General features: G+C 39.3%; 1 protein-coding gene and 1 non-coding gene across 7 annotated transcripts in view; both read left to right on the forward strand.

Moving 5' to 3' along the window:
* The window catches only part of Pias2 (protein inhibitor of activated STAT 2), an 88,563-nt gene that overhangs the window by 21,380 nt on the left and 45,811 nt on the right, over nt 1-21,372 (forward strand). For all 6 annotated transcript variants that reach the window (XM_050151571.1, XM_050151576.1, XM_050151575.1 and 3 more), the window contains one exon: nt 18,427-18,901. In XM_050151571.1, coding sequence (XP_050007528.1) covers nt 18,427-18,901 — 475 coding nt within the window. The remainder of the gene's footprint in view (nt 1-18,426; nt 18,902-21,372) is intronic.
* Nucleotides 16,325-16,431, forward strand: LOC126507393 (U6 spliceosomal RNA). The gene has a single exon (XR_007593517.1). It is a non-coding gene; the product is annotated as a U6 spliceosomal RNA (small nuclear RNA).

Below are 21,372 nucleotides of genomic sequence, written 5' to 3' on the forward strand. Positions count from 1 at the left end.
TTTTTTTTTTTTTGGTTTTTCGAGACAGGGTTTCTCTGTGGTTTTGGAGCCTGGAACTAGCTCTGTAGACCAGGCTGGTCTCGAACTCACAGAGATCCGCCTACCTCTGCCTCCCGAGTGCTGGGATTAAAGGCGTGCGCCACCATCGCCCGGCACCATATTTGTTTTTAAAAAGCTGAATGATACTCCATTGTATAAATGTACCACATTTTCTTTGTTCATTTTTCGGTTGAGAGATATCCAGGTTGTTCCCATTTTCTGGCTCTCATGAATAAAGCTGCTATGAACATGTCTTTGTGGTAGGATGTATCATCCTTTGGGTATATGTCCAGGAGTGGTATAACTTGGTCTTGAGGAAGATTGAGTTCCAGTTTTCTGAGAAAATGCCATATTGATTTCCATAGTAGTTGTATGATTTTGCACTCATACCAGGAATGAATGAGTGTTCACCCTTGCTCCACATTCTTGCCAGCATGAGCTGTCACTTTTGTTATTGATCTTAGCCATTTTGACAAGTGTAATATGGAATTTCAAAGCAGTTTTGATTTGCATTTCCCTGATGGCTAAGGATGTCAAGCATTTCTTTGTTTCTCAGACATTTTGGTTTCCTTTATTGAGAATTCTGTTTAGATTTGTATCCCATTTAAAAATTATTTTTATTTTATCTTTGTTGGTGTTTTGCCTGCATATATGTCTATGTAAAGATGCTGGATCCCCAAGACTGAAGTTTTAGATGGTTGTGAGCTGCCATATGAGTGCTGGGAAATGAACTGGGGTCCTCTGGAAGAGAGCAGACAGTGCTCTTAACTGTTGCAGCATTGCTACAGCCCCAGTACCCATTTTAAAAATTGGATTATTTGTTTTCTTGATAATCTAGTTTCTTTATATATATTTTGGATATTAACCCTCTATCTGATGTGGAGTTGGTGAAAATCTTTTTCTATTCTGTAGGTTGCTGTTTGGTCCTCTTGATGGCATCCTTTGCTTTCCAGAGCGTTTCAGTATCATGATGTCCCACTTACTGGTTGTTGATCTTAGTGCCTGTGCTATCAGTGTTCTGTTCAGGAAATTGCTTCCTGTGCCAATGCTTTCAAGGATATTCCCCCCTTTCTCTTCTCTAAGGTTCTGTGTATCTGGTTTTATGTTGAGGTCTTTGATCTACTTGGACTTGGGTTTTATCCAGGGCGATAGATATGGATCTATTTTTACTCTTCTATATGCAGATAACCAGTTTGACCAGCACCATTTATTGAAGTTGCTTTTTTCCCCTCCATAGTGTCTTTCTGGCTCCTTTATCTAAAATTAGGTGTCCATTGATCTATGAATTTATGTTTGGGCTTTTGATTTATTTTTTTTATTTTTATTTATTTTTTTTTAAATTTATTTTTTTAATTGAGAAAAGGAAAAAAAAAAGTTTCCGCCTCCTCCCAGCCTCCCATTTCTCTCCCCCTCCTCCTATCCTTCTCCTCCTCCCCCCACTCCTCTTCCCCTCCCTTTCCAGTCCAAAGAGCAGTCAGGGTTCCCTGCCCTGTGAAAAGTCCAAGGTCCTCCCCCCTCCGTCCATGTCTAGGAAGGTGAACATCCAAACTGGCTAGGCTCCCACCAAGCTGGAACATGAAGTAGGATCAAAACCCCGTGCCATTTTCCTTCTGATCAGCCCTCATTGTTCGCCATGATCAGAGAGTCCGGTTTTATCCCATGCTTTTTCAGTCACAGTCCAGCTGGCCTTGGTGAGCTCCCAATAGATCAGCCCCACTGTCTCAGTGGGTGGGTGCACCCCTCATGGTCCTGACATCCTTGCTCGTGTTCTCCCTCCATCCGCTCCTCATTGGGACCTTGGGAGCTCAGTCCAGTGCTCCAGTGTGGGTCTCTGTCTCTATCTCCATCCATCACCAGATGAAGGTTCTATGGTGATATGCAATGGGCTTTTGATTTGATTCCATTGATCAGTGTGCCTGTTTTTATTCCAATACTATGCAGTTTTTATTACTATAGCTTCGTAGTGTAGCTTGAATTCAGGGATAGTGATACCTCCAGAAGTTCTTTTTATTATTCATGATTGTTTTAGTTATCCTGGGTTTCTTGTTTTTCCATATGAAGTTAAGTAAGTATTATCCTTTCCAGGTCTATAAAGAATTGTGTTGAGGGGTGGGGCGCTGGAGAGATGGCTCAGCGGTTAAAAGCACTGGCTGCTTTCGCTTCCAGAAGACTCGAGTTCGATTCCCAGCACCCACATGGCAGCTCACAACTGTCTGTAACTCCAGTTGCAGGAGATCTAACACCTTCATACCAGTGTACATGAAATAAAGTTAAATAAATTTCTAAGAAGAGAATTGTGTTGGAATTTTATTGGGGATTAAGTGGAGTCTATAGATTGCTTTTGGTAGGATGGCCATTTTTACTATGTTGATTCTACCCATTCGTGAGCATGGAAAATCTTTCTGTCTACTGATGTCTTTGATTACTTTCTTCAGAGACTTGAAGCTTTTAATCTTACAAATCTTTCACTTGCTTGGTTTTGAGTTAACCCAAGATATTTTACATTGTTTGTGGCTATTGTGAAGGTTGTTTCCCTAATTTCTTTCTCAGTTCATTTGTCATTTGTATATAGAAGGGCTACTGATACCTTGTTTTTTGAGTTAATCTTGTATCCAGCCAGTTTGCTGAAAGTTTTTTATCAGCTATTGGAGTTCCCTCATAGAATTTTTGGGGGTGTTTATGTATACTGTCATATCATTTGCAGATAACAATATTTTGACTTCTTTCTGTTTTGTATTCCCATGATCTTTAGTTCTCTCATTGCTCTAACTAGAACTTTAAGTACTGAATAGATATGGAGAGAGTGGACAGCCTTGTCTTGTTTCTGCTTTTAATGGGTTGATTTGATTTTCTCTCCATTTAATTTGATGTTGGCTATAGGCTTGTTGAAAGTTGCTTTTATTATGTTGAGGTATGTTCTTTACTCTTTCCAAGACTTACATCATGAAGGGGTGTTTAGTTTTGTCAAAAGCTTTTTCGGCATCTAAGTGTGTTTATATGGTGGATTATATTGACAGATTTTCCTGTGTTGAACTATCCCTACATCTTCAGGATGAAGCCCACTTGATCATGGTGGATGAATTCTTTGATGTGTTGTTGGATTCACTTTGCCAGTATTTTATTATTTTGCATCAGTGTTCATGAGGGAAACTGGTCTATGATCCTCTTTGTTGAATCTTTATGTGGTTTAGGTATCAGGATTACTGTGGTCTCATAAAGTGAATCTGGCAATGTTCCTTCTGTTTCTGTTGTGTGGAATAATTTGAGGAGTATTGGTATGGGAGGGTCAAATTTGAACTAAATGAAGACCACCTCTTCTATACACTCTCCAAGATCCCAAGTTCACCCAAGTTCTTAAAACAAGTCGAACCACCTGGGTATGACAGATGAGGGTATGATTGATGACCACTAATCACACGGCTAATGACAGCTCAACAATGCCTGATGTATTTTTAACTACTCTTTAGTTCTGTACTTCCCCTCATTGTAACCGGTCAGGTTAAATGTCAGCTACCCCAAGACCCTCTGACAAGGAAGGCTGTGACCCACTTGTGATTTTCCCTTGTGGTTTTTCCCTATATAAACCCTAATCTATAAATGCTCAGGGCTGTTTTCTTCCACCAATTGTGCTGGAGTGTTGGACAGTGGCCCAAGCGTTTGGTATTCTTGTTTGGGGTTCTCGTGGTATATGCACAACAGGTATTAGCTCTCTCTTCTTTGAAAGTCTGATAGAGTTCTGTGCTAAAACTGTTTGGCCCTGGGCTTTTTTTTTTTTTTTTTTTTTTTGCTTTGAAGTCCTTTAATTTTTCCATTTCTTCATGAGGTTACAGGACACATCCGGAAATTCCTGTTTTTCAAGACAGGGTTTCCTGGCTGTCCTGGAACTTGGACAAATTGGCCTTGAACTCAGAGATCTTCCCTTCTGAGTGCTGGGATTAAAGGCGTGGATTACCACTGTCTGGAGTATAGGTTTTTGAAGAATGGTTTTTTAGATTTCCTCAGTGTCTTTTGTTATATCCTCCATTTTATTTCTGATTTTGTTAATTTTGATATTCTCTCTCCCTCTTTTGAGTTAGTTTGGTTAAGAGTTGTCTATCTTGTTAATTTTCTCAAAGAACCAACACTTTGCTTCATTGATTCTTTGTATTCTCTTTGTTTCTATTTTTTGTTTTCAGCCCTCAGTTTTGTCTCTTCTCTTCTCTTCTCTTCTCTTCTCTTCTCTTCTCTTCTCCCCTCCCCTCCCCTCCCCTCCCCTCCCCTCTTCTCTCTTCTCTTCTCCTCTTCTCTTCTCCTTTTGGAGGCAGTGTTTCTCTGTAATAGCCGCAGCTGCCGTAGCTGCAGCTGTCCAGGAACTAGCTCTGAGGACCAGGCTGGCCTTGAACTCAGAGATCCTCTTGTCTCCTCTGAGTGCTGGTATTAAAGGTTTGTGCCACTACCACTGATCACATTAGAGCTTGAATCTATTCTGCTGAGTGTTTTTCTTTAGGTCAGTGCCTTAGGGTTTTTATTGCTTTGAAGAGACACCATGACCTCAGCAACTCTTATAAGGAAAACATTTAATTGGAGTGGCTTCCTTATAATTTAAGAGGTTCAGTCCATCATCACCATAGTGGGGAGCATGGAGGCATGCAAGCAGATGTGGCGCTGCAGAAATAGTGAGGGTCCTACATCTTGCATGCAACAGAAGCCAACTGTAAATCACATTGAGGGAAACTTGAGCAAAAGAGACCTCAAAGCCCACCTCCACAATGACAGGCTTCCTTCAACAAGGCCACACTTCTTAATAGTGCCATTCCCTTTGTGGGCCATTTTCTTTCAAACCACCACATCCCACTCCCTGGCCCCTAAACGTTTATAGCCATATCAATAAAACAACAACAACAAAACAACCAAAAAAATGCATTCAGACCAACTTCAGAAGTCCCCACAGTCTACAACAGGCTCAAACTTGTTTCAAAGTCCAAAGTTTCTTCTGAGATGCAAGACAGTATCTTAACTATAATCCCCTGTAAAAAGTAAAAGCAAAAGCAGATCACCAACATATAATGACATAGGATATTTATTACCATTTCAAAACATAATAGGTAGCACAGCAAGGAAATACTGGACAAACGCAAGACCAAAAACCAGCTGGACAAGCTCCAAACTATATCTTCATGTCTGATGTTGAAATGGTCTTCAAATATCTAACATCAATTTGCTTTGTTGACTGCAATACACTTCTTTCTCTTGGGCTGGTATCTCATGATTGGCATTTTTGACATATTGGGTTCTCCAAGGCTGCAACTTCATAACTTCACACAATGCCTTCTCTACTAGGTGTTCCTCCATTCAGGAACACCCCAAACACATGCCTGGCCTCAGCGGCTTTCTTTAGGAATGGAAGCAAACTCCATAACCTGTTTCTTCTCAGTTCCATAGCTTGTTTCTTTTAAATTCCATAACCGGTTTCTTTCCTTCTTAACTCTAAAGTCATGACCAAGGGGTCAAAGCTGCCAAGTTTTGTACCTTACTGTGGTTGGAATATGGGCCTCTTGTTAAACTACATCTTCACCAGCTTTCAGTGCCTTAGCTTGACTGTTTTTGAACTTGGACCAGGCTGGCCTCAAACTCATCCACTAGCCTCTGCCTTCTCAGTGCTGGGATTAAAGGTGTGCACCACCAAATCTAAACTTTCCTTTTCTTTTCACAAATTGGAAATTTAGCTGGGTGGAATCTTGCCTTGAGGTCATCACTCCCTTTATTTCATTTCTTAATCTGTTTATCTCCCTGAACACCGGACTTAGTTCCATTCCACTTTTCATGCTCCTTTTGTCCTCAATTTTGCTTTTTTATCCTGCACAGCTTGCTCTTTTTCATTACAAAACTTCATTAGATTTACCACTAATATCCACATGATAGAGTCTGTATTAGGCTGTCTTGAGATTTCTTCTGCCAAGGGAATTCAAAATCCTTCACTTTAGCCTCAGACTGATTTTTCTGACAAGGTCTAAAGGCAGCCACGTACCTCACCAAAATATCACAAGAATGATCTCTAGACAACATACTAAAATTCTTCTCTGAAATCTCTTGAATGAGCTCCTGACAGTTCAAATAACTTCTAACACCACTAACACCACTCACTGTCTTCCGTACTTCTACTATGATGGCATAAAGCCTTCTACTACTTTCAATCCCAAAGTACCAAAGTCAAATTCCTTCAAACACACACATGGTCAGGCCTATTGGTGCAATACCCCGCTCCTGGTACTAACTTCTGTCTTAGGGTTTTTATTACTATGAAGAGACACTGACCACAGTAACTCTTCTGAGTAGCCTTTTTGTTGTTGCTAAGGAAAATATTTAATTGAGGTAGCTTGCTTGCATTTTGAGAGGTTCAGTCTATTATCTTCATAGTGGAAGCATGGCAGCTTCTAGGTAGATGCGGTGCTGGAGGAGTAGCTGAGAGTCCTACATCTTGTAGGCATCCATCCGTAAGTCTACTGACTCACTGGGCAGTATCCTGAGCATAAGAACTCTCAAAGACTCCCACCCCAGTGGCTGACTTGTACCTTCTAATAATGCCACTACATTTTACAAAAACTTTATGAGTGTGTGTATATACTGCAGTGTTTTTGGTGTATGTACTCTGTTCTCTTCTTCCACAGGAATACAGAAATTAAAATAGACAGTCTCTATTGCCCTACCCTCAGGGATTTTTTTTTTTTTTTTTTGACAAGGCCACCTCTGCCTCCTGAGTGTTGGGATTAAAGTTCTTTGATACCACTGCCTAGTTTATGTATTTTCTTGGAGACAGGGTCTAATGAATCCTAGGCTGGCTTCAAACCTGCTGTGACTCTACCTACTGAGCTGTATTCCCAGAACCATGTAATCTTCATGCAATATACTCATTGGTAACAGTTTGCATTACAGTTGGCATAGGCACAATTTATAAACCAGTTATTAGGGTGAGGTGTTCTTTTAGTCATTACAAAGATACCTCACAGGCTGGTGCACACCTTTAATCCCAGCACTCAGGAGGCAGAGTCAGGTGGATCTATTTGAGTTCAAGTCTAGCCTGGTCTAAAAAGTGAGTTCCAGGACAATCATAGCTGTTGTACAGAGAAACCCTATCTTACAAAACAAAACAAAAAACCCAAAACATTAAAAAAAAAATCCAAGACGGTGATGCCTTACCTAGTATGTTATAGCCACACTTAGTTCTCTCCTACTCAATTAACTCCTAAACCTTAATTTCAGAGACCTACCAATCAGTTCTTCATTTCTGGGTTCATTTTATTTTTAACATTACATGCAGTCTGGAGAGGTGATTAAGGGTGACTGTTGCTCTTAAGCAAGTACCTGGATTTTGTTACCATGTTGTTCTGCCTACCACCACCAGTCATAAAAAAATATAAAATGTTATATAATTATGCATCATAAATTGCTTATTAGGTTCTGCCCTTCCTTTCCCCAGCTTGTTTCTTTATGTAGATGCGTTGTGTCCATGCATTTGTATGTATATGGAAGCCCAAGACTAGTGTCAGGAATCATTCTCAATTCTTTCAATCTTATTGAGGCAGGATCTCAACTGAAACTCAGATTTTGCCAGTATGCTAGACAGCCTGCTCTGTGGAGTCTGTCTCCTCCACCTTCTGAGTCATTCATGTGTGGCAGCTTTTCCATGGCATATCTCACCAGTGTTGCTCTTTCATAATTAATTCTCTGGGTGTCATCTGGTCCATAATATACAAAAAATGATTCATTCTTTTTTATTTTTAAGTAAGGAGTAGTTGTGGGTATGTATTTTTTGCAATGTTTTAGTCATTTGTTAAAGGGCATCTGGGTTAATAGTTATGAATGAAAGTTTTATAAAGATTTAATCATAATTCATCTGTGTACTTGCATAAATTTTCACTTTTCTTCCTAAGATTATAATTGATGGGTCTATGGCTATAGTATGTGTAGGTTTTTTTTTTTTTTTTAAAGAACTTGCTAAACTGTATTCTAGAGTTGCTGTACCATTTTATATCCCTACCAACAATGTATGGATTGATCCAGGTTCTCTGCCTTCTTTCTTTCTTTCTTTCTTTCTTTCTTTCTTTCTTTCTTTCTTTCTTTCTTTCTTTCTTTATTTATTTATTTATTTTTGTTGTTCTCTGCCTTCTTGCCAGCATTTGGTGTTAATACTTTTTCATTTTAGCCATTCTGGTAGGTATCTAAGTGATGTGCTAGTGAGATTTTAATTTGCATTTCCCTGATGGCTAATTATGTTAACTTTTATGTGCCTGTTTGCCTATATGGTCTTATTATTGAAGTGTCTTTCCATTTCTTTTGAAGTTTTTCTAATTGGATTGTTTCCTCCCTTTTTTTCCCCTTTTGAATGATAATGGTTCTACATATATTCTAGATTCCAGTCCCTTATTAGATATGTAGCTTGCACATATTTTATCCATGCCCGATAACTGCCTTTTCTTTGTTATACAGGGGCCTTTTGAGAAACATAAGTTTTAATTTTGGTGAAGTCAAGCATGTCACTTTTTATGTGTCTTGCTTTTTACTGTCATACTGACTTAGATACTGAAGATTCCTCCCTTCCCCACCCCCCAAGGAACAAGTCATTTGGTTTTGTTCTTGCAAATAAATACAGAAGTGATCTATTTGAAGCTATCTATGGGTGTCCAGTTGCTTTAATGCCATTCATTAGGTTGTTTTTACACTTGTCAAAAATAACTTAGGCTTGTTTGTGTTTCTTTCTGTTTGGGGTTTCACAACTCAATCTTGCATCTTGATTACTGAAACTATGTTGTAAACTGGAATAGATTGATTTCCTCGCCATTTGTTTGTGGTTTGGTGCTGAGGATTTATTGAATGTCTTGTATGTACTGGTAAAACACTCTACCTCTGAGCTACATCCCTAGCCCTCTTTTCTTTAAAAAAAAAAATTAGGGTAGCTCTTCCAGTTTTTTGTTTTCTTATTTACTCTTTTGTTGCTGTGAGAGACACCATGACCAAGACCTGGTCTTGGTTACAAAGTGGGTGGGTGATGTGGGAGTGTCATATATCAATCTGTTGATTTCATTGGTTAAGCAATAAAGAAACTCCTTGGCCCTGATAGGTTAAAACATAGGTGGGAGGAGTAAACAGAATAGGATGCTGGGAGGAAGAGGAAGTGAGCTCAGACTCTGCTCTGCTCTCGGAGAGACTCGACAGCTCTGCTCTCTGGAGCAGAGGCCCTGCTTTGCTCTCCCAGATACACGCGATGAAACTCCGACTCAGGATGGACGTAGGCTAGAATCTTCCTGGTAAGCACACCTTGGGGTGCTTACACAGATGATTAGAAATGGGCTAGTCCAGGTGCGAGAATTAGCCTAGAAGAGGCTAGATAGAAATGGGCCAAGCAGTCTTTAAATGAATACAGCTTGTGTGTTGTTATTTTGGGCATAAGCTAGCAGGCCGGGGTGCTGGGGACGCAGCCCCGCCGCTCCTATTTCAACAGGTGGGGTCCATTATTATGGCGGAAAGCAGGCATGGTTCTAGAGAAGTAGCCGAAAGCTTTGTATCTTGATCCACAGGCAGCAGGCAGAGAGAGACTGAAGGCCTGGCCTGGGCTTTTGGAACCTCAAGGTCCACCACCACGATACACTTCCAACAGCATACCTCCTAATCCTTCCAGAGACTTCAACTAAACATTCAAAGGTTTAAACCTCCAGGGGTTATCATTCTAACTACCCTTGCCTCATTTCTAATATTTGGGGAAAATGTTCACTTTACCAATTAGTAAAGTCTGAGTTCCCCACTGTTACTGTAAGAATAAAATGGCACATGTCCCTGAGTGGCAGCAGTGGGCAGCAGGCACGAGACCACAGTGGGCCACAAAGGCAGCTGGTCCCAGGCTGGGAGCCATGTAATGGGTGAGAGACAGAGACCTATTAGGCACACCATGCAGAGAAAGTGGGCATTTATTTAGTGGGTTATGGAGGGGAAAGGGAAAGGGGGAAAAGGGGAAAGGGGAAAGGGGAGAAGGGAGAAGAGAGGAAAGAGAGAGAGAGAGAGAGAGAGAGAGAGAGAGAGAGAGAGAGAGAGAGAAGGGGGAAGGGGAGAAAGAAGAGGCAGAAGCTGCCTCTTCTGGAGAGACAGAAAGGAGGAACTCAGGTTGGAAGCAGAAGGAAGATCTGCTGCATCAGTGGAAAAAGAAGGGAGTGGGTGGGTCTTGTCTCTTAAGGGGACAGGACAGACCATTACACCCGCTATTTGTATAAACTACTATTTTTCAAATGAGTACTTTCCTTCTATTCCTATTTTTATGATGAAGTTTTTTTTTTTAATTTTATTTATTTATTTTTTTTTTTGAGACAGTGTTTCTCTGTAGTTTTTGGTGCCTGTCCTGGAACTAGCTCTTGTAGACCAGGCTGGACTGGAACTCACAGAGATCCACTTGCCTCAGCCTCCCGAGTGCTGGGATTAAAGGCGTGCGCCCTGGATACAGACTATGTATTTTAGGTTGGTTTTGAACTTGTGACAGTCTTGCTGACTCATCTTCAGCCTCCAGCACCATGATTACAGTCATGCACCACACACCCATTTGAGAACACTCCTTCTCCTTTATAAAATCATGAATTTGTTAATAATTCTCTGTGTTGATTGTGTTCACATGACTTTTTTTTAGCTGTTAAAATGCAATACTATGTTAATTTCCTTATTTTTGAAGATTTATTTATTATGTATGCAGTGCTCTGCCTACGTGTATGCCTGCATGCCAGAAAAGGGCACCAGATCTCATTATAAATGGCTGTGAGCTATCAAGTGGTTGCTAGGAATTGAACTCAGGACCTGGAAGAGCAGCCAATGCTCTTAACCTTTGAGCCATCTCTCCAGCCCCCTATGTTAATTTCTTGAACCCCGCCTTGCCTCCCTAGCAATCCCACATGGTATGTCCATAATTTTTTCCCTACATATTGCTGTATTTTAGTTACTATTATTCTCTTAAAATTTTTGATTGTATTTGTGAGGGAGTCTTATAGCCTTAAGTTTTCCAAGTGCTAAGATTACAGATGTGGTATCATGAAGTTTTCCAAGTGCTAAGATTACAGATGTGCTACCATGCCTAGTTAATACAGTGCTGGGGATGGAATCTTGGGCATCATACATGCTAAGCAAACATTCTACTACCTGAGCTACATTTCCAGCTCCCACTTTAAAGACTTTATTGCTTAGTTATGTTACCTAGAATATATGTGTTATGCCCAGTCTGTGGGGACCCCAAAAAGACCACCTGGGAGACCGACTCACTGAAATGCAAAAGCAAGGTTTATAGTGTGTGTTACAAGTTGGCAGGGACTTCATCAGCACAGCAGCTAGAGGAGGTATCCTGCCCTTCTAGAGGACACTATTTAAAGGCAAAACCCAGAAAAATTATATTAGCAGTGTGTGGGGTGACTGGTTCAATCCTGATTGAAATTTGTCTTGGGGTGTCCTGGTGAAAAGCGATGGGTATATGCTGGCAGGTGATCCTATCTACAACAATTGAAATGTTAGGAATTTCCTTTGGATGGTCTTTTCCAGCCTGATGCTTGGGTAGGCTCAGTTTGTGGTCTTACTTGGAACCAGGTATTGCCTTAGGATAAACTACTGAGACTCAGACCTCTATTGAGCTTGTTGTGGCTTGGTCCTACATATGGAATAATGTTTAATGACAAAATAATATTCATTTTATGGGCCTTAGATTTATGATTCAGTGTTTCATCTTTAATAGGATATTTGCTATTGATTTCTCATGTCATTTATCATGTTGACAGTTGACAAGGTTTTCATTACCTAATTAAGAAAGTTTTTTATATCATGAATAAATAAAATTTTATCAGATGCTTTTCTGTCATTTATCTAAGTCTTGTGGCTTTCGTTCTTTTTAGTTTTTTCGAGACAGGGTTGGCTTTCGTTCTTAAATCAGTAAATTATTTTTTGTTTGTTTTTCCAAGACAGGGTTTCTCTGTGGCTTTGGAGCCTGTCCTGGAACTAGCTCTGTAGACCAGGCTGGTCTCGAACTCACAGAGATCCGCCTGCCTCTGCCTCCCGAGTGCTGGGATTAAAGGCATGCGCCACCATCGCCCGGCAATCAGTAAATTTTTTAAATGGTTTTCATAAGCTTTAGAATAATAATTTGATTTCTCATGTCATCTAAAGGAAATCAGTGAGGTTTTTAAGCATCATTATGAGCAAATTTTATTGTATATTTAATGTTTTAACCCAGTGTAATTACTCTTTTCCAATTCTCAGATTACATCATTCTGGCTGAGACCACTTAGGTTGCTTTTCTTTTCTTTTTTTTCCTCTGTGTCCTAATAATATCTCCTCAGTTTTATATAATTTTTTGTTTTCTAGTATTATAAAATGTTGTAAAATATTGTAAATTCATTTTGTATAGTTTTAAACCCAAACCTGTAGTACCTATAATGAACCATTTTCTCCAAAGAGCCTGGATTCCTTTTATATGAATTGATATTTGGCTTAAACTTTTTTTTACCCCATCTTAAAATATATAAATATTTTTATTTATTTGAACAAAAGTTTAGAAACTAAAGTGTGTCTTGTCCCAACTTTGACATGCTTAATCACACCAGGAAACATTCCTCATTTTCAAAGACTGCAAAGTGTCTGTTCTTATTACTCAGTTTAAGCAATTATCAACTATAATCATTTTTAATTATTTGAAAGAATGTCATTTTATATGTCATACCCATAGTGGAGGTAATCAACCTGAGATTTATTTTAGCTCAGGGTTTCAGAGATTTCTGTCAGTGGTTCCTTGATACCTTCTTTATGTCTTGTGGTGAGGAAGAACATCATTTCAGGGAATGTGTATAAGCTGAGCTGTTTACATCATGGCAGCAGGAAAGAAAGTGGCCTCAATCCCAACCTTTCACCAACCCTCCACTTGTTAAAGGCTTAATTACCATCTTCTGGTACCAACTTGGCTGGTGACTAAGCTTTCAATCACTGTTGTTGGAGCCCACAGACAAGGATTCCTTCCCCAAGGTCAGAGAGGTCAGGCCTGGTCTTGCTTCTTCAAGGTTATTGACTAGAATTTTGACCCAGGGCGTGGCTACTAACAGGACATTTTGATCTAGGGTGTGATTACTTGTTGCTTTGGGTATTTGAGAAGGTGATTATTTTGTTCATTGCTTCTTGGTGAAGAAGTCTTTTGTTTTCTCCCTCCTCTTTGGACTGGGGTATTCACTGGGTTCCCCTCCAGACTCTTATCCTGTTCTTTCTTTTTTCTTTTGTATGTTTATCATTTTCTACCTGCCATTTCTTAATCCTCCTGCTTCCCTCCAAGCATGGACAAATAAGCCCAGCAGGACCCAGTTCATGACCAGCCGCAGGAAAAGGCAGAATATGTGGCTTTGGATGGCACTTAATTAAAACCATAGCAAGTAGATTGTTGTGATTCATCTTGGAAAACGAAAAAGTTGTTTGTGAGTCTACTGTTTTGTCAGACTTTTACCTGAAAGTTCGGTTGAACCATCTACATCTCTGTTGTCTATTTTCCCGGGATTGAAACATTCCATTCTGCATCGGAGCTCCTTAAGTAGAAAGGTATAGGACCCAAAAGAGCTTCAGGATGTTCCTGAAACTGACCAGATTCACCAAGTCTCTCCCTGCCAGAGTAAACATAAAATCTGAGAGGAAAGGAAAATCTGAGAGGAAATCTTAGAGGAAAGGAAACTGAGCTGCTAAGCAGACTGAGATGAGACCATCTGCCTGGAAGAGGTTTAGACGAGAAAGGACACTCTTAACCTGTTGAGCTGCCTACAGGCTGTGCAGTGTGCTCCAGGCTTCCCAGCTTTTGTGAGCTGTCATCCATGTTAGTAGGGGCCTTGATGATACAGCTGTCTTTGAATCATTTCTTCCCCTCATGCAACACCTAACCCACACTTGTGTAGGTAACCAATAAAGCTCATTGATTCACCAAATTCTACTTTGGTGGTATTTGTACATCCCTATCTGGGATGAGAGACACCTGTTTCTGTCTCTCATGAAAGACAGAAAAGGTCGTGTCACACATAACCCCCACTTGGTGAAGTTTTATCAATATTTTACATAGTTCAGCATCTTTTCCATTTCCCTCCCTTCCTTCCTTCTACAAGACAGGGTTACTCTGTTTATCAGCTCTGGCTGTCCTGGAACTCTCTTTGTAGGCCAGGCTGACCTCAAACTCACGAAGATCCTCCTGCTTCTGCCTCCAAAGTGCTGGGATTAAAGACTTGCGCCACCAATGCCTGGCCCATGTTTATTTATTTAAAATAGAGAGTCTCTGCTATACATCAGTTCCCCTGTAAGAATGAGACGATTACTGTGTGTGCTAAAATGTGTTTAATATTAACTTTACAGTTTCTTGACTAGTCCAGGAAATAGGATTTCTTCTTTTCCTTGGAGGTTTGGCAGGATTTACTCACTAAACTGCCTGGTCTGTGTATGTTATAGATGGAGGTGGGAGACAAAATATCACTACCTCTTAGTGACTCAGATGACATATTTTTACATTTTTCTAGTAAAGTACTTTTATCCCTTTTTCCCTCCTTCAGACAGTGTACATGTAAGCAATTACTCTATCTCCAGCTTGACTCTGTTCTATGTGGTGTGTGTGTGTGTGTGTAGCTCACCCTGTTACCTTGGATCTTGAGATTATACTCTTGCTTCAACTTTCTCAATGTTGGAGTATTAGGCATGAATGCTTGAAAAGTTCTTGTTGCATGTTCTTTTTTCTTTAAGGAAGAGTAGCTTTCATAGCCCACACTACTTTCAAATTTGCTGTCCTCCTGCCTCAATCTCTATATTACAAGGATAGCGGGTATGTATCACCATGCTCAGTTTCTTTTATCATCATCATCATGACTATCATCACTTTGTTTTTGATATAGGGTCTCTTATGTATTTCTTGCTGTGGTAGAACTAGATAAGAAGACCTTGAACTCACAGAGATCTTCAGCTTCAGCATCTGGAGTGCTGGGATTTAAAGGAATGTGTCACCATGCTTGGCCTTTTTATTATTCATAATAATATGCATTTGTTTACTTTTTTGTTCTTGGATTTGACTTCATTTTGTCTTCTAGTTAATTGTTTTTGCTTTATCCTTCAATTCCTCTGCTTTTGGGTTGATTTTGATACCATTTGTTTCTTGAACTATTTTCTATAATTATAGATAAACATTTAGAGAGATGTCTAGAGCTGTGGGTTTTATAGATTTTGTAATCTAGTATGTTGTTTTGTAAAGGTTTACTTTTACTTTATGTGTTCGTGCTTTGTATGTGTATCAATTTCTAATCAACTAGAATTTACCTAAATTTCAGACTTTTTGTTAGTTCTGTCTCATACTTAATTAACACTTGGAAAGTTTCAAGAAAACAGTGTATTGATGATTACAGGTAACTAGAATATTTTCCTACTTAATGGGATATTTTTTAATGTGGTGCGTCTAACTTGTCTTCATATACACTACAGCTTTAAAATTTTCTATAGCTTGTTTTTAACTAAATGTGATTAGATTGGATTATAGGATTATATTTCTAGTTTTAACTTTGTAATTTGTTGTATTTTGTGGCTTTTGTTTTTTGAGATAGGGTCTCTATATAACCCTGGAACTCTCCTGGTAGACCAGGGTGGCCTTGAATTCACAGAGATCCACCTGCCTGCCTCTTTTTTTTTTTTTTGGTATTGCAGATTGAAACCAGGGTCTTGTGAATAGGACTTTAAGGGCCTTGCTATTGAGTTATCCCTAGTTCTGTGCATCTTTAAAAAACAAACAAAATTAAATATTTTTCTGTAGAGAAATTACTTTTTTCAGAGCAAGTAGAAGCTAAATACATACCAAAAGCTAGACTTTGGGAGCAAGTAGTGTAGAATAAGAATAAAAAGCTAACAAAAATCAGCTTAAAAGAGTATACTAAAGATACACACATCAAACATTGGTGAAGAAAAATAGCCAAAAAAATCCATTCTTGAGCTACTATCACAGCAGGCTAACCTTACCCCTTGAGGCCTCTGATGACTTGACTACACTCCCTTCCCAAAGTACCTGGATGAAAGTTGCTGCTAAAACCAAGTTAAAAAAGATAGCATCTTTTAAAAAGTCCTATTTTTAACTACACAGATATGTAAATAGCTATGTGTATATTAGTGCAGGTGTCTGCAGAGAGAGAGATCTCCTGTGACCTGCTTGATGTGTGTGCTGAGAATTGAACCCTTATCCTCTGAAGAGCAGCCAGTACTCTTAATTACCAAACCATGTCTGAGAATCCAGGGTTCTGTGCTCGCTTCGGCAGCACATATACTAAAATTGGAACGATACAGAGAAGATTAGCATGGCCCCTGCGCAAGGATGACACGCAAATTCATGAAGCTTTCCATATTTTTAAACATTTGTATTGTTTAAAAAAAAAAAAAAAAGAATCCAGGGTCCTGAGTCACCTGTATGTAGACTTCAGGTTCCAGGTTTTCCACTGGGTCTCCTAGACCCTTACACCATTGTCTTGGCAGAATTTTCAATGTAAATGCTATCTTGTACAATTCAGAGTCCTGTGATTCCACATTCTTATTTCTAAGCTCTTATCCCTGTAGTCTTTTTAGTTGGTACTTCCCCCTGGGGTTAAGAGCTTTAGTCTTGCAAGAAAGGAATCCAGGCTGTCTCATGCCTAACTGATGAGGTAGGATAGGAAAGACCCCAAGCCACAGAGAGACATGGGTCTCCAGAGAGTAGGTTTTGGATGGGTGGCTTCAGGTCTCTTCCTTTCTCTTGAAGATGATTCATGTGTGCCACAGGTAAATCTCACCTCTGTGCTTTACCTCTTGTTTAGATTTGACTGAGCATTACTCCATAGCTAGACCTAAAAGGTAGCAGAGCTTTAGAGTAGTTACTAGATTTAGTGACTGAATAGTTGAGATATGTAAAGCAGGAATTGCTTATTATGTTTGTTTTACACTCAAGTATGAATCAGTAAGTATATGAGATTACTCTTGATTTTTAAGAATTCTATCTACTCTGCTCCTTACTTGGTAGAGATCTTATTCTCATTTGAATACCAAGTTGGAATTTTTAATCATTTTTGAAGGATGACTGTTAAATAGGATGTATGTGATTTTTAGTCTTAACGTTTTATTTTTTTTTGTTTATTTTTGTATTTTGAGACAGAATTTCTCTGTGTAGCCCTGACTGTCCTGGAACTAACTTTGTAGACCAGGTTGGCCTTGAACTCACAGAGATCCGCCTGCTTTATTGACTGAGATTTCTGTCCTGCCTGGTCCCACAGCCAATAAGCCCCAAAGAAACTCAGAGAGGTCTACATTAATTATAAACTGGTTGACCTGTTAGATCAGGCTTCTTATAACTCATATTAGCCTTTAATTCTTGTCTGTGTTAGCCATGTGGCTTGATACCTTTCATCAGTGAGACATTCTCATCTTGATTCCTCTGTGTCTGGGTGACAACAGCAGACTGAATCTTTCCTCTTCCCAGAATTCTGCTGTTCTTCTTGCCCTGCCTCTACTTCTTGCCTGGCTGCTGGCCAATCAGCCTTTTATTAAGTCAGTACAAGAAACAAATGTTTGCTTCTGTGGAAAACCATTGTTCCACAGCACTTCGTCCTCCCAAGTGCCAGGATTAAATGTGTGCGTCATCAGTCTGGCTTATTCTTTTTTTTCTTCTTCTGGTTTTTCCGAGACAGGGTTTCTCTGTAGCTTTTTGGAGCCTGTCCTGGAACTCCCTTTGTACACCAGGCTGGCTTAGAACTCACAGAGATCCGCCTACCTCTGCCTCCCGAGTGCTGGGATTAAAGGCGTGCGCCACCACCGCCCGGCTGGCTTATTCTTAATATTTTAAAGTTTCTTTAAAAAAATATTTTGTCTGTTCCTTAATATTTGAATATGGGTTAAAAGTGCATTGGCTTTGGATACCATTTACAGCTGGATTTTGTAGATTTACTAAGCAACACTAAAAGTTTTATCTTACATAAAAATCCAGCTTGTTTGTTTAATTAGTGAACAATTTTGTACAAATACTGTTTTATATTATGAGGTCTCTGTTTTGAAAAAGAACATTGTCATTGGCTAAAGAATTTATAGTGAAGAAGCAAATAGGGATTTATATTGGAGCATAGTCTGACAATAAGATGTTTATTAAAACCAAGAGTAGGTTTCCAACATAAAGAGAAAAAACAAAATCTGATTTGACATAACTCAAATGGAAGTTTCAAGAGAAGATAACTTTTTGAATTTTAGTATTCTAAGTGGTGTGCTATAGGTAAATATTGATTACTATCAGGAAAAATCTTATTTTACAGTATGATTTAATGGGATTTTAAAAATATACTTGATGATGACTTGCCTTTTTTTCTCTTTTTTCTTCCCTTTTAGAATATGGTTTCTAGTTTTAGGGTTTCTGAGTTACAAGTGTTACTAGGCTTTGCTGGACGGAATAAAAGTGGGCGCAAACATGACCTCCTGATGAGGGCGTTGCATTTATTGAAGAGTGGCTGCAGCCCTGCGGTTCAGATTAAAATTCGAGAATTATATAGACGCCGATACCCACGGACACTTGAAGGACTTTCTGATTTATCCACAATCAAATCATCAGTTTTCAGTTTGGATGGTAGTTCATCACCAGTAGAACCTGACTTGGCTGTGGCTGGAATCCACTCGTTGCCTTCTACTTCAATTACACCTCATTCCCCATCATCTCCTGTTGGTTCTGTGCTGCTTCAGGACACTAAGCCCACATTTGAGATGCAGCAGCCGTCTCCTCCCATTCCTCCTGTCCATCCTGACGTGCAGTTAAAAAACCTGCCTTTTTATGATGTCCTTGATGTTCTCATCAAGCCCACAAGTTTAGGTAAGTATTAAGAAAAATTACTTTATAATTAAACAATGTTTTAAAGAACTATTTATTAATGATTTTCTATTAATACCTTAAAAATAATACCGAGGGTTGGTATAATGGCTCATGGGGTTGCTGCCCAGTCTGAGGGTCTGAACTCAGTTACCAAGACCCGCAGGGTGAGAGAGGAGAGAACCTATTCCTGGAACACGTTCTCTGATCCGGCATACGCGTATCACAGCTTGCACGCTCTCACAGATAAATAAATGCTACAAATATTAAAGAGAGCTGATAGCCACGCATTGTGGTCTTCAGTAACCCAAGAGATCTTTGGGTTTGAGGCCTGTCAGGATTACATAGTAAGTCCTTATCTCAAAAGCAAAAACAAAATCTCTCCCATCCCCAAAATCAAGGGACTAGGGAGATAGATGCCCTGGTGTATAAAAGCAGTAAGCTTGAGGACCTGAGTGTGAATACCTAGAACTCATATAGATCTAGACTTGATGACACATGCTTCTGTAATCTCAGTGTTCCTACAGGGAAATGGGAAATGGAGACGGAAAATCTTAGACACACACACACGACTTATACCAGAGGTATTGCTCTAACTTATATGCCCTTGCCCGCATTGGCACATGTGAATGTAGATAAATGTTGAAAAAAATACAAAAAAAAATCAGGCATGTTTCTTATGCCTATAGTCCCAGTACTTGGGAAACTGAGACAAGAGGGTTGCTGAGAATGTGGCCCAACCAGCGTTGCGTAGTAAGATCCGTGTCAAAGGCAAAATGAGACAACTAAACTAGAACTAAATTAGAACAAACTAGAACTAAAAAAATTGAGGTATTGTTGCTGAACATTTAAGTGTACAAGTAAAGAATTGTTGTAGTCATAACTGAAATTTAATGTAAAAATGTTACATCATTTGAATGTCCTTTAGTTTTTTTCTAATTTTTAAGAGCTGTGTGTGTGTGTGTGTGTGTGTGTGTGTGTGTGTGTGTGTGTTGAGTAGGGAGGGATGTTAAAAGCCAATATAGAGCTTATCCTCAACTGTTTTGTTTCTTTGCCTTTTGGAGTCTTAGTGTGTAGCCCAGGCTAGACTGGAATGCTGTTTTACTGCCTCAGCCTCTCAAGAACTTAGATTACAGATCTATCCCTGCACCTGGCTAACTTTTTTCTTTCAAATTTGTGTGTCTTTTGTTTAATTCTTCTGCCCTCTTAATTCCTGTGGCTAGAACTACCTCCTATATTCTTTTTATGTCTTAAGGACTCAGATTGCTTTTGTGTGAATTGGGAATAGACTTAAGGCCATAATGTCTCTATCATGTTTTGATAGTGTTCCAGGCTCTAACTTTTGTTTAATGTAGTTTTCAGCTGCCTTCCTAACACATGTTTATCTGTTAGAGGCTGAAGAGATGACATAGTGGGTGATAGTAAGTACTGCTCTTGCAGAAGACGCAGTTTAGTTTCCAGATCAGGGTGGCTCACAGCAGTTGCACTACAGCTCTAGGTGACCTGCACACCTTTATACCCACACACAAGCATGTACATATAATTAAAAGAATTGATCTAAAAAAAAAGCCTTTTATACATATTTTTCTAAAATGGGAAAGGGTGTTTATTTATTTGTTATTTTGTGTGTATGTAGGTGGTACACTATATCTTGGTGACTCAGGATGAAGTCTTCAGACAGGACTGGTAATGAGGTTAGGATGGTTTGATTGTTGACAGGCCAAGATGGCTACTTGGTATCTTACTTTGTTTCATTTATTTATTTTTAACAGTTTAAATTCTGTAAACTCATTGGCCTTTTTGCCATTATTAATGCTATTAAAAACAGATCTTTGACAACAGTGAGATGGCTCAGAGAGTAAAAGGTGTTTGCTGTGGAACCTCATAACCTGAACCGAGATGCCTAGAACCCACATAGATGTCTGACTAGCCCAAGTTGTTTTCTGATTGTTTGTGTGTATGTGTATGAACACATACAGATGTATGTAATAATAATGTCCAACACCACAAAAAATACATATCCTTGAAATTTTTATATGAAAACTTGCTTCTTTAAACTTTTTATTTTGAAAATTATTGTTAGAGGGAAAGCAATATGCCTCAGTGGATCAAAGACACTTATCGCCAAACCTTAAGACACAAGTTTGATGTCTATAATCCACACGATGGAGAGAATTGGTCCTTTCAAGTTACCATCTGACCTCTACAAGTGTTCTGTTGTGTGCATATACAATAGAAACAAACATAAAACACTGTAACAGAAAGCTGAATACAGTGAGTGAGTGAGTGGCACATGCCTGTAACACTAGTTCTAATTGGTCTTAATAAAAACCTGGAGTCAATTAAGGTAAATACTGAAAGGTCAGAGAAGTAAAGGAACCATTCATTAGAGAGACTTTTTACCTCTACTGGATTCTCAAACTGAAGGAGGCAAAATTCTGTCTCCATGAATCCTCAGACTGAATGCCCTGAGC

Source organism: Alexandromys fortis, unplaced genomic scaffold (assembly GCF_014885135.2).
Source record: "Alexandromys fortis isolate MF-2015 unplaced genomic scaffold, M_Fortis_MF-2015_v1.1 scaffold_71, whole genome shotgun sequence".
NCBI classification, from domain to species: Eukaryota; Metazoa; Chordata; class Mammalia; order Rodentia; family Cricetidae; genus Alexandromys; species Alexandromys fortis.